This window comes from Pecten maximus, chromosome 9 (assembly GCF_902652985.1).
Source record: "Pecten maximus chromosome 9, xPecMax1.1, whole genome shotgun sequence".
NCBI lineage: Eukaryota > Metazoa > Mollusca > Bivalvia > Pectinida > Pectinidae > Pecten > Pecten maximus.
Genome location: NC_047023.1, coordinates 15,154,447 through 15,167,903, shown reverse-complemented (window position 1 = coordinate 15,167,903; position 13,457 = coordinate 15,154,447). Strand labels below are relative to the sequence as shown.

The 13,457-nt window shown below is 37.5% G+C and overlaps 1 protein-coding gene across 1 annotated transcript; it reads right to left on the bottom strand.

Moving 5' to 3' along the window:
* Positions 1-1,965: 1,965 nt before the first annotated feature.
* On the bottom strand, positions 1,966-13,427 carry LOC117334806 (survival motor neuron protein 1-like). The gene is made up of 8 exons (XM_033894614.1): positions 13,356-13,427; positions 10,386-10,466; positions 10,069-10,179; positions 7,552-7,752; positions 6,743-6,892; positions 4,575-4,643; positions 3,738-3,863; positions 1,966-3,340 (listed from the first exon to the last, which is right to left on the bottom strand). Exons 1-8 carry the CDS (start codon positions 13,398-13,400, stop codon positions 3,278-3,280), a joined length of 846 nt encoding a protein of 281 aa, XP_033750505.1. The 5' UTR covers positions 13,401-13,427; the 3' UTR covers positions 1,966-3,277.
* Between the last annotated feature and the right edge of the window lie 30 nt (positions 13,428-13,457).

Sequence of the window (13,457 nt, the reverse complement as noted above, 5' to 3'; positions counted from 1 at the left end):
TAGTTTTATTATACCGAAAAAGAGCATATTTTGTGGCCTTTTTGGTGTTTAAAGCATCCTTGCTGTCCAGCATCGCTGTTATTTCTACTTCTGTTGATCGGCCAAATCGTGATGACACTGCCATTTCAAAAGCCTGTGTTGTTGTTTGTGTTTTTGGAACCAGACGACAACAAACGCAAAAGAGTTCCACTGCCCGACTTCCGATGCAGGCGCGTTCGATGACGAAGGGTTATTCATCGGGCGGAGGGGTTATACACCGGGGTATAATACTCTGCTGCCATGGTTACATGGTTATTCGACGGGTTATACCCCAGCGACGGCATTTGTCGGGGGATATTCGATTTATAAAATGTCAGGTGATATGTTTTCGTCCAATGAAAAGAATTCTAACAAAAGCGAGGTATAATAATAATTGTTGTCTCCTTGTAACTTTGGGGATGAAAAATGACAGATATGACATCAATATTACATTCATAATAGGGTAAACTGGTAATAATAGAAAAATAATCTCCTCTCAGGTTGAGATCCCTGTCTCACCCCCGAGGGGATGAAGGATTTAAACCCAACACACTACCAAGTGCTGGATTTTTCTGACATGCACCTTTATTTGGTATACATGTATAGTGATGTCATAATTAAATTGCTGTTATTTCCAGTCATCTTAAGTGCATAACTTACAAGGGTGGCAGTTGTCAAATTGAAGAATTTTGAAATAATCATGATCACAAGGGTGGTAGAATTTTGCAATAATCATGATAATACATTTGATTAGTACTAATATTTTTTTGATATTTTTTTCTAATAATTTTGATACATTTATTGACAAGAAAAATAACTTATTACCCATGCTTGAGATGGACTTATCGCAGTCTATTAAGGCTAATATTCTGTGATAACACCAAACAAGATTAAATGACCAAAATGAAAAATCAATCCCAACCATGTATCAGGAGCAGATTTTATTAATCATGGGTGTTGGTAATTATGTTTTCATTTATTGATACTTTAAGTTTCAGTTACAATAAAAACTTTGATATTGCACATTAAATTCACTTGTCCATTCATTTTCCATCAAAGTTTTGTGATCCGAGTATTTGCTCATAATACCCGCCTATGTGATTTTAAGTGTCAAATTGATAAAAAGATGCCTATATATGTTGAATTTTAATACCAAAATAATCAGATAAAACAAGGACATCTTACATAGTGATTGTTACAATACAATTCCTGTATATGTATACAATTACATATATCTACATACATGTGCCTGTAAACACTAACACTTATCCACAGTTATATATATCTACCGTTTTCTTGTTTTCAGGATTTTGTAATAAAATTTTTAAATTTATTAAAAAGCTTTTTATGATTTTTCAGCCATGATCAGCTTTTAAATTGCCCTTCGTCAATAGCCTGTCAATCTGTATACAATTATTGTTACCTCTATTTCTCACTGTATTGATCTTTCTTGAATTTCATATGTAGGTTCCCTTTGGTCCTTAGTTGTGCATATTGAATTTCGAGACTGGTCAGAAAATAAAATTGGTCAACAGGCAACCAATATTAATGTTTACAGGTTTGTTACCTCTATCAGTCTCTTTTCTGATCAGTCCGTAGATCACAAGGAGGGACCTGACCAAGGGGGCCTACATATTATATTTGAGAAAGATCCATCCAGTACTTTTCAAGAAATAGCATTTACAAGTTTTCATTGTGAAAATCCAAGATGGCTGCCTGTCAGCCATGTTGTTTTTATAATCCCTCCCAAATTCAAAAGAGCACAACTAGGACCAAGGGGTACCTACATATGAACTTTGTCGAGGAAAAAAACCCTGGTACTTCTCAAAGACAGTGAGTTCAACAAATGTTTAAGGACAGACAGATGGATACGCCAATTTGAACACAGTTGTTATTATAACAAAATGTTTTTTTTTTAAATAATACAAAAAAAACATAAAACAGTGGTAAATCAAGATGTACTTTATTAGACACAGGTAGCCCTGTGCAGGGCCGTTTTATAGTTCTTTTTTAAAAACATACACATTTATTCGAAACTCTATAAGTGGCATACACATCTAGGAATATGTCTAGCTTTGCCAGTCCACTCTGATTACATGTACTTCAGTATGTTAACTCTGTCCTATATTTTAATTTAGTTTCTTCACCATAGTACATGGTTACACTTTGAAATACTGATAGTTGACAGTACATTATGCTTCCTCCTGGTCTATTAATGATTTTACTAAAATAAAATCAGGATGTGAGTGAGGACAAGACCCTACAATTCTCACCATGTGCCTTTTTTCCTACCTTCAAGTTGCATTGAGTCTTTTCATGATATTTATAATGGATTTTTTTTTATCAACTTTCAAATCTGGACAAAACATTTTGTTTTATGTCCTGTTGAGATTTATGATTATCATAAAGTCTTCACAGTGAGTTAAGAAAGCGAGCATGTTTTTTTCACAAATTCTGAAATACAAGTATGAATGCATACTCAATTAGCTTCAATTATGAGTTAAAACCATTTCTATTGCTTTGCCTTGCTAGACAGTTCCATCGAGCAATGACCACATTAACTGTTTAGATCTATGAAATACAGTCTGTACAGAAAGCACCATATCAATATATTCTTACATTCATAATACAATTCCCACATTCACTCACTCGCACTAGATCATTTATGAAAGCGTTAGCTAACAAACTGGTAAGTACACTAAAAGGTCATTAATTTCCCTGTAAGTGAGTGATTGTAATGATCAGTTAATTTGACAGTGTATTCCCAGTTCGAGATTCATTCATACTAGTAATGGTGAGGACAAACAGCAGTAACAACGTCTCCAAAATGTCATATTTGAGTGTATGTCAATCTAGAGAAACATCCAAGATTTCATGAGAAAGATATTTTGTAAAAATCCATTGGCACCACTGACCATAAACTCATAAATTTTGTTTTACAACTGTTACATTAAAACTGTTCTCTTTCACCACAAATTGAGTATGGAGTATGATCCTAAAACGGTGATAATTTCAATTCACACTCATTTAATTACAGGATATAACATTGACCGAAACAAAATTTGTCTTAACAGATCAAGACAAACTACATTCAGCACTTTTTTGACATGCAATGCTAGTGTACTGCCATAGTGTGTCCATTCTCTCCAGTGGATAATGAGGGTCCACTTCTGTTGATAACAATAATGATGATTGTTTCACACATTACATATGGTACACTTTTACACAACCATTCCACAAACAATCTAATGACTGGGTGTTATCTTCCTGATTCAGACTGTGAGGCCGTTGATGCTCCTGACTGACGGGCATGGCGTAAACCCTGAGGAAGAAAATCATATAACGTAACCAGATAATTTCTTCTAAATCAGGCAAATATACTTAAGCCAGTATAGGCTATTTCTCCATTTGGCTATTTCTCCATTTTGGAGATTTTAGATTTTAGATAACTGTTGCCTATGACTATAAAAGTGGGCAAAGGTCATTCATTTGAAGAAATTGAAGACCCCTATGACCTTAAAAGACGCTGAAGGTCTGTTCCATTTGAACAAATGACAGCCCTTGGCCTTTCTGTTATTAAGAATTGTTTAAAAGAGAAGTTAACATATGATGGAGGATGAAGCTGAATGACAACATAACTAATCTCAGCAACAATCAATGTAAAACGAGAAGAACATGCCTTGTGAAGTTAGACAGAGTTTGTATATGGTGTTGTTTACCTGATAATACCCTGTATGGTATCCGCTCATGTACCACGACATCAGCATGCTACAAAGAGCCTCATTGTCACCCTCCATTAGGTCATCTCCAATAGGTGGTGGGGGTGGGGGAACCGTCGGCAAACCCTGCACATAGAAATATACATATATGTCAGAAATTTACATTTCTCAGACCAACATACAACTGATATTTCAGTTACATGTACTGGCATTTTCATTGCCATATGATATTTGTTAGGCATCAGATATCATGGGCCTAGGTATTTACTGAATGTAAAGACATAACATCAGAATCCCACAACAGCTACCTGGGTACAAATCAGGTGACATTTAGTAGATCCGTCATACTTGTCATTATAGTCACAAATCCTCATCAGATCTTGTCAGCACATCCTAACCTCTATACAACAACACATTACATAAAAACATTATTTCCAAACTTACTGCTACAGTTCAAATCTATAAACTGTTTATAGTAAAGTTCTACAATAAATTAAATTTTGGATCAACTTGTCAGATGAATCATAGAGAGTCAGACTTTCTGAATTACACTGTACTGTTTTCATCATATTGCTATCTTTCATTGTGAGATTGTATAGTTACCAAATCTGAAATCGCATTTACATGCACATTTGTGATATTTTGCCGACATTACAGTCTCAAAGTAAATGTAAAAATATTACTTATTAAACCATAATTATGTGTCCTGTTATAGATAAGTCATTATACAGCATTTCTATGCATGTTTATTAAACTGTTCTAGACATGGATGTGCCGTAGCTATAGGTTTATTGCCAGATATACAGCAAAATAATGCTAGTTATTCTTAAAACTTACAGCAGGATGAGGAAATCCACTTGGTGGGAAGCCAGGATATGTTGGCAAAGATGAAAATGGAATCTGTGGCTGAATAAAAGCAATATAAATGTATTACTAAATTGTTGAAACATGCACTGAAGATGATAATATAGTTTAAATACATTGATATTGATATTGATATATTGATTTCTCCTGATAAAACACGCAACTAAACTAACGGAATAATTAACATGTAACTATACATTTGTATATGCCCCATACAAGGGTTGGTCGAATAATTAACAGGTAACTATACAAGGGTCCATACAAGGGTCGGTGGAATAATTAACAGGTAACTATACATGGCCCATACAAGGGTCGGTGGAATAATTAACAGGTAAATATACATGGCCCATACAAGGGTCGGTGGAATAATTAACATGTAGCTATACATGGCCCATACAAGGGTCGGTGGAATAATTAACAGGTAACTATACATGGCCATACAATGGTCGGTGGAATAATTAACATGTAACTATACATGGCCATACAATGGTCGGTGGAATAATTAACATGTAACTATACATGGCCATACAATGGTCGGTGGAATAATTAACATGTAACTATACATGGCCCATACAATGGTCGGTGGAATAATTAACAGGTAAATACACATGGCCTATACAAGGGTCGGTGGAATAATTAACAGGTAACTATACATGGCCCATACAAGGGTCGGTGGAATAATTAACATGTATCTATACATGGCCCATACAATGGTCGGTGGAATAATTAACAGGTAAATACACATGGCCTATACAAGGGTCGGTGGAATAATTAACAGGTAACTATACATGGCCCATACAAGGGTCGGTGGAATAATTAACAGGTAAATACACATGGCCTATACAAGGGTCGGTGGAATAATTAACATGTAACTATACATGGCCCATACAATGGTCGGTTGAATAATTAACGTGTAACTACACAACGGTCAGTGGAATAGTTAAAACAAAAGATACAATGAAAAAGGAAGGCTGTGTTATAGACACTGTTCAAACTGTACAATGTACAGTGGACCCGCGAAACTCACAGTCCGGACGGAATAGCACGGGAACGGATTTCCGTAACGTTATTTGTACTCACCAGTCCGGAAATTCGGATTCCGATTCCGGAAGTCCATTTTGGGAATGGAACGTACTTTTTATTAGTAAATTTCCCGCAATGATCCGGACAATTTTTTCACGAGGAGAGAAAAATGGCGGGGCAAGTCACCTGTGTCGACAGCTGTACAGACTTTCGCATGATACTGTGTGTAGTCATAGCGACCGCTGCCAGGTCATAGCCCCGGGTGTTTACCTGTGTTACAATGTAGCTCTGTTTTTATAGCAAGAATCCATACACTAACATACAGTACTTGATACGATAATTAATCAATCTCAAATACATGTAATAAATTTATGATCGGTAATTAACATCATTAACACTTGTATTGGGTAAACACGGATATCGGCTTGTAACACTGTTACGTGAAACGACGACTCATTGAAAGATGCATGTTACACATTTACGTATTTCATTTCAGGTTTCTAATTTACGTAAAAAAACGTTCATTATACATAGCGGGTCTTTCATTTTAGGGTTTTAAATTACGGTAAAAAAAACCAAAAACATGGACTGTTGGTAAGTTGTAAAATCCGGGTCTTTTATTTAAGGTATTTAGGCCTAACGTTTGTAATTTCTACTTGTTTGTGAACCTCCGGGACGTGACACACGTGTGTTGTTTGTAGGTCACATATGCCCGCTATAAATAAAACAACTTTCACTTTACATGTTCTTTTAAAAACATAGTTTATTCTTTAGTTTCTACAAAATAAAACAAAACAAGAATCATATCAGAAACATAAGTATATTTATTGTTAAAAAGACTGACAATTAGACGTGTTTATGAAACGTCCCGGATTGTATATAGTCAAGAGAGATAACTCTTACACGACAATTTTTTGTGACCTGGTAGACGAAATTCGGCAGTCCGGAAAACTCGTAATCAAGACGGTTTGGACTGGGAACAAAGGTGTTCGGATTATCGAGGGTCCACTGTAATGTATCACAATTAACATTTCTAATCAACTTACACTATAAAGAAATCCTAAGACAGCCTATTTAAGTTGTCTGTACTAAAACAAAACTTTCTTTAGTTAACTCACTGGCGCCATTCCTTGGAATGGTGGGAACATAGACGATCCTGGCCAAGAAAATGTGTTGTTTGGTATTGAACTTGGTTGTCCAGGCTTTTGACCTCTCCGGTTTGACTTTGGTGCTGGACTTGGCCTATCACTCCAGTCCATACTGTCAGTCTACAATGACATTTGATCCAATAATTTTACTTCTTTTAAAACTCCAATTACAATAACATCCCAAACATCCCAATACAAATACATTCTTGTATATGAATATTCATTACCCATCTCAATACAAATACATTCTTGTATATGAATATTCATTACCCAGGAATTTGCATGATAAATAACAGCTATATAAAGAATTCTTTAAAATATGTAAGCGTGTGTACTTGGTCTAATTCTTTGCAAAGTATGTTTTAATACCAATTATGTTCATAATCAACAAATCATTCCATCAATAAGTTAATAACTTAAACTATAACACATCACATACTGTTTTACAGACATTCATCTCTTATTCCCTTAATACTGATACCAGTACTGTGTATTATGCACTTAGATTTCACACAACTGTCAATGTGAATGTCTGCCAAATTCGAAGAAAAGACATCTTTTTCGATAGTTATAGTCTGTAAACCATTGTAAAACATTAGTTCTGAGGATCAAATTCCTGTAGCAAAGATATTTGGGGGGGGGGGGGGGGGGGAAACATACATAAATAAATTATATTGTTTGTAAATGAGAAAGAAACTCTAAGTCATATACATGTATATACAGAACAATCTTAAACTCTTCCTCATAAATCAAAGATTATATATACATGTATTATATACCTCCACATCTGATGCCAACTTCTGCTTGCGCTGTCTGCCTGTCGACAGGAGAAGGTCTGATAAGTTGTGCTCCTCTTCATTTCCATAACCTTTATAGCGAACAAAACATGTAGATGTCTCTTCATCCACAGACAAAATCTCAGCATCGTAAATCAGACCATCTTCTGAAAATACTGCTCTACACTGGTCTCCAGGACTCCACTGAAAGGCAAAATATACTGGTAGTACAATAATCAATTCTCTGTCAATCATTCCTTCTCTTAGCTATCGGGTAAATTTTATGTAGTAGAAACAATGAGATGAACACCCTTATCACTTAAAATTACCCGAGATTAAAGTATTTGAATAAAGAATTTCTTGGGAGTGAAGGGGGCCAATGAAGTTTATAATCTCATGTGACTTAAAAAAACATAAGTAAGTAAAGTTAGCTAAAAGAAAATTTACAAACAGATTTCTAAAAGGAAATACATAAATAGTTTTCCAGAAAAATAACAAGAGGCCCAGAGGGCCTGTATCGCTCACTTGGTTTCAGGAGATATGAAACAAGAATGATGCTTCAGTATATTTGTTGCTGGTATTGCTATGTCAATATATATCATAAGCATTTTATATGGGAACATGTACATTGGTTTTATTTTAATACTAAAAATGCCAAAAGTGCATTAATCCCTGAAATGAAATTGACTTTTGGTGCTACCCCATAGGGATCCTACCACACAAATGTGAGTGATATCCATTGCTTAGTTTCAGAAAAGTTGTTTAAACAAATTGACCAATTTTGGCCCCGCCCCTCAGGCCCCTGGGGGGTCAGCCCCACCATTTGTACAATTTTTAATCCCCACCCCATAGGGATGCTTCCAGTAAAATATGAGCGATATCCATTGCTTAGTTTTAGATGAGAAGTCGTTTATATCAATTCTGCAAACTGACCCCTTTTGGACCCGCCCCTCATCCCCCAGGGGGGTCGGCCCCGTCATTTGTACAATTTCAAATTAATTCCTACCCCAAGGTGATGTTACCAGTAAAATATGAGAGATATCCATTGCTTGGTTCAGGAGAAGAAGTCAATATAAATATAGCTCGACTGACCACATTTGGCCCCGCCCCTCAGGCCCCTGGGGGGTCAGCCCCATCATTTGTAAAATTTTGAATCCCCACCCCAAAGTGATGCTACCAGGCAAATATGAAGGACAGCCATTGCTCGGTTTCAGAGAAGTCGCTTATATCAATATAGCCGGATTGATCACATTCGGCCCCGCCCCCCAGGCCCCTGGGGGGTCAGCCCAATTATTTGTACACTTTTGAATTCCCATCCCATAATGATGCTACCAGGCAAATATGAGCGATAACCATTGCTTGGTTTCAGAGAATAAATCGTTTATATCAATATAGCCAGATTGACCACATTCCGCTCCACCCCTCAGGCCCCTGGGGGGTCAGCCCCATCATTTGTACAATTTTGAATCCCCATCCCATAGTGATGCTACCAGGCAAATATGAGTAATATTCATTGCATAGTTTCAGAGAAGAAGTCGTTTATATCAATAGCACCAAATTGACCCCTTTTGGCCCCGCCCCAGAGACCCCCAGGGGATCAGCCCCATCATTTGTACAATTTTGAATCCCCACCCTATAGTGATGCTACCAGGCAAATATGAGGGATAGCCTTTGTTCGGTTTCAGAGAAGAAGTCGTTTATATCAATATAGCCGGATTGATCACATTCGGCCCCGCCCCTCAGGCCCCTGGGGGGGTCAGCCCCATCATTTGTACAATTTTGAATCCCCACCCCATAGTGATGCTACCAGGCAAATATGAGCTATAGCTATTGCTTGGTTTCAGAGAAGAAGTCGTTTATATGAATATAGCCGGATTGACTACATTCGGCCCCGCCCCTCAGGCCCCTGGGGGGTCAGCCCCATCATTTGTACAATTTTGAATCCAGACCCCATAGTGATGCTACCAGGCAATTATGAGCGATAGCCATTGCTTGGTTTCAGAGAAGAAGTCGTTTATATCAATAGTGCCAAATTGACCCCTTTTGGCCCCGCCCCAGAGGCCCCCAGGGGGTCAGCCCTATCATTTGTACAATTTTGAGTCCCCTATGGATCCTTCGGACCAGGTGAGCTAATAATGACTGACTCATATGTGGAAAGCAATTTCTGTAAAATAAGCATTAAGATTTGGTTTATTAGGTTTTGTTTATTTTCGTTTAAAGTCCTATTATAACAACCAGGGTCATTTAAGGACGTGTCTGATTTTGGAGGTGGAGGAAAGCCTGAGTACGCAGAGAAAAACCACAGACCTACGTTCAGTACCAGGCAACTGCCCCACGTCGATTTTGAACTCGCAACCCAGAGGTGGAGGGCTAGTGATAAAGTGTCGGGACACTTTAACCACTCGGCCACTGCAACCCCTTCAGGATAAAGATAAGCACTAGCATAATGATGGCCCCACTCCTGTTACCCTGTGTACTGATCTGTGATACAGATTATCATACTGTATGTGATAATTATACCTTTCTTTTCTTGCTTTTGCTTCGTTTTTTCTTGTTCTTCTTTTTCTTTTTCTGTTGGAAAGTTTCTGGGACAGCCTCCTCTTCTTTGCCATTTTCACTTTTGATTTTTGACTGAAATTACACCTAGTATGTTACAACCGGGCCTTAGATATACCATCGTGACAAATATACACTAATATTTTAATATATATATATACAGCATGTCATTAATATACATTTGATTTCAGTACTGTTTGCCTGTATAATATAGTACCAAACAGGTCATATGAATACAAATATTTTTTACCTTTCCAATAGTTTGATAGATGATCACCTACCTTCATCAACTTCACTGCATTATCATAGGCCTTTATGAGTGCTGTATCATCCCACAATTCATTTTCACTACCAGAACCCGCCTGAAAGAAATACCAAATAACTTATAATCATATTTGATTTTAGGATTACAGACAATAAACAATACAAATGTATATATGGTTAACATAGCAATATTTTTTTTTTAAATGTGAACATCAGAATTTTTTTAATCAAATTTTTTTTTTTTCATTTTACTTACTGACATACAGGATGTGCATTACAAAAGTATACAGAACAATACATTCAATTAAATCAACTGGAAAAAGCTACAATGCTGAGTAAATCCCTAGTAAGATGATATGTATGAAGTGAAGTGAAGAACAATATCAAGATCTAGAAAATTTCTGTAAGATATAAATGCCACCGCTGCCACTTGACACCTGAAACTTCAACAGTTCCTGAGATTAGCTAGTTACATTGCATCAAGATAGGACAGGACGGGACGGCATGGGTAACACTATATGCCCCCCCCCCCCCCCCCCCCATTATGTGGCGGGGGCATTAAAAGAAAACAAGTTGTCCTTTCATTGACCTGTACAGTCCATGTTTCCCTATCGAGAATACTCAGATGATATATGCAAAACTTTACTTAAATTGAGTTAAATGTCGGTACCAGCGTACTAAAATAAGACAGGATCAGTATAAGATAAATGTGTGATGTGATTCGTCAGAGGCCACCCCATATAAATAACTTCTCGTAATAACATTTAGTTGTGCGAGTAATACAGAAATGAAACTCAGGAAAGTTAGCACAATGCGCATCCCCACCCCCTTTCTCTTTCCCGGGCCTTCTTGTCAAATGGGTTTACAACATAATTATTCTTATATATATTCTGCATGTGGATCTGGATGGTATGTCACCAGGACCCAGTAAATGCGGCAGGAGAGAGGGAGTACTGTCCGAGTCAGATTTACATATCACAGGTTTGAACCACTCTGAATTGTCAAATTGGTTATTTTTTACTAGATTCTTGGGGTCGTTATCTTGAAATTGTTAAGGTTTAAATAATTAATTTGAGGTCATCCTCATCAAATTGGTGTAAGTAAATCTTGTGAGGGTATTACTGGCACCTTTGACAAAATGAAGTCAATCATTCTCTACTTATCCATGAATTAAAACATTGTGTTATAAGGGTGAGTTAAAGTTTCCTACATGGTAGAACCCAAACAGTTGTAGTAGTAGAGGGAAAGAAGACACTGTCAGTGTTTATTCTGGAGTACCCCAGTGATTGGTGTTGGGATCCATTTTATTTCTTTATTACATAAACGACATCCCTGAGGGTCTAAATATCAAAATAAGACTATTTGCAGATGACACAATTGCATACCTAGTTGTCAGATCTAACAGTGATGCAAACACTGCGGAAAGACTATTACATGTTAGCATTCTGGGAACAAAAAATGGTAGATGACATTCCACTGGAGTAAATACAATATGTTATCTGTGACCAAAAGTAATATAAAAGCATCAGCCCATTGTCAAAAATTACACCTTAAATGGGTATATCTTAGAGCTATTTATTATGGGTGTCACTCTCCAATCAATACCATCTGCTCTAAAGTTAATTCCATTCTTTGTTTTTTGAGGAGAAATCTCAAGATTGGAGCAATATCAGTCAAACTGCAGGCATATAAATTATTAGCTCACCCATCATTAGACTAGTATGGCTGATAGTATGGGATCCCCACATCTAAACAAACATTGACAAACTAGAAATGGTACAGTGCCAGGCCCCACTGTATGTGCTCAGTAAACAAAGGTATAACCACTGTATGTCTATATGTGTGTGTGGAATGCTTGACCACTCAAAATGCCCCCCCCCCCCCCCCCCCCCTTGCTAATAGACGAAGAGATGCCTGTCAGTCCATGCTTTTTTTATATTGTCCACAACAAAGTTGCTGTCATAAAATCTGACAGACTAACCATTCATATCAGACACCTCATTCTAAAACTCAGACAAGAAAAAACATATTTCTTTCCTAAAGCTATAACTGAATGGAATAAGCTTGCTATTGTAGCGGAACTGGACCGGGTCGATCATCCGCGACCAGGTAGCTCAATCGGTAGAGCAGCCGGCTAGTGTTCGGAGGTCCCGGGTTCGAACCCCGGTCTGGCCGTGCATTTTCCCACTCCTATTACATTTGGTGCCTGTGACCAAACCTTGTTTCAAGTGGGGTGAGTACTTGACAAGGAGATACCCGAACCTGGGTTGTGAGTTGTGAAGTCTTCGGGGTCGAAGACTTAAAAAAAATAGGAGGGAAGAGTGTAGCGGAACTGGACCGGGTCGATCATCGGCGACCAGGTAGCTCAATCGGTAGAGCATCCGGCTAGTGTTCGGAGGTCACGGGTTCGAACCCCGGTCTGGCCGTGCATTTTTCCACTCCTATTACACTATGATATCTTGTCCCACCACAGATTTATTCATGTCGGCCATCTACCACAATTATTCAAGCACCAATTAAATTGGATTATTTTCTCTTTTTGTTAACCTTTACGATTGAAAAATCCATCCCACTTCTTTCTGGTATTCCCCTTCAAATGTTACACGGTGTCTGTCATAAGTTTCTTGCTGTGTTATCCTCTAACATTGTTGGAGTAGCCCAGTACCATGTAGAAGTAGAAGTAGACATTGGAAGGCCCTCAGGGGATAGGGAGTTTACGTCCAGAATAACTATTAAAGAAACTGGTGTGTATTGCTGGGGTTAATGATATTTTCCTATCGGACGTGTACGTACACACTACGTTTTTCTGGGTCTTTATTCTAAGTAAAACCTGTGGTGACACTGTAAATACTGAAATGAAGATGTCCTTAGTCAATGAACCAGTATACTTCCTAGCTAATTAGGATGTAACAATAGTCTGACTTAAGTTCTTGTGCATATTTAATGGCATGTTAAATATTCAAACCATTAAAACTCGAAAAACGCACCTGTCCTTTCTTAAATAAAACCGTGCCCACACCGGAGGTAGCCATCTTCTAATTGAGAACGACTTACGGCTGTAATGCATGCAACGATTGGGTATTAGTTCC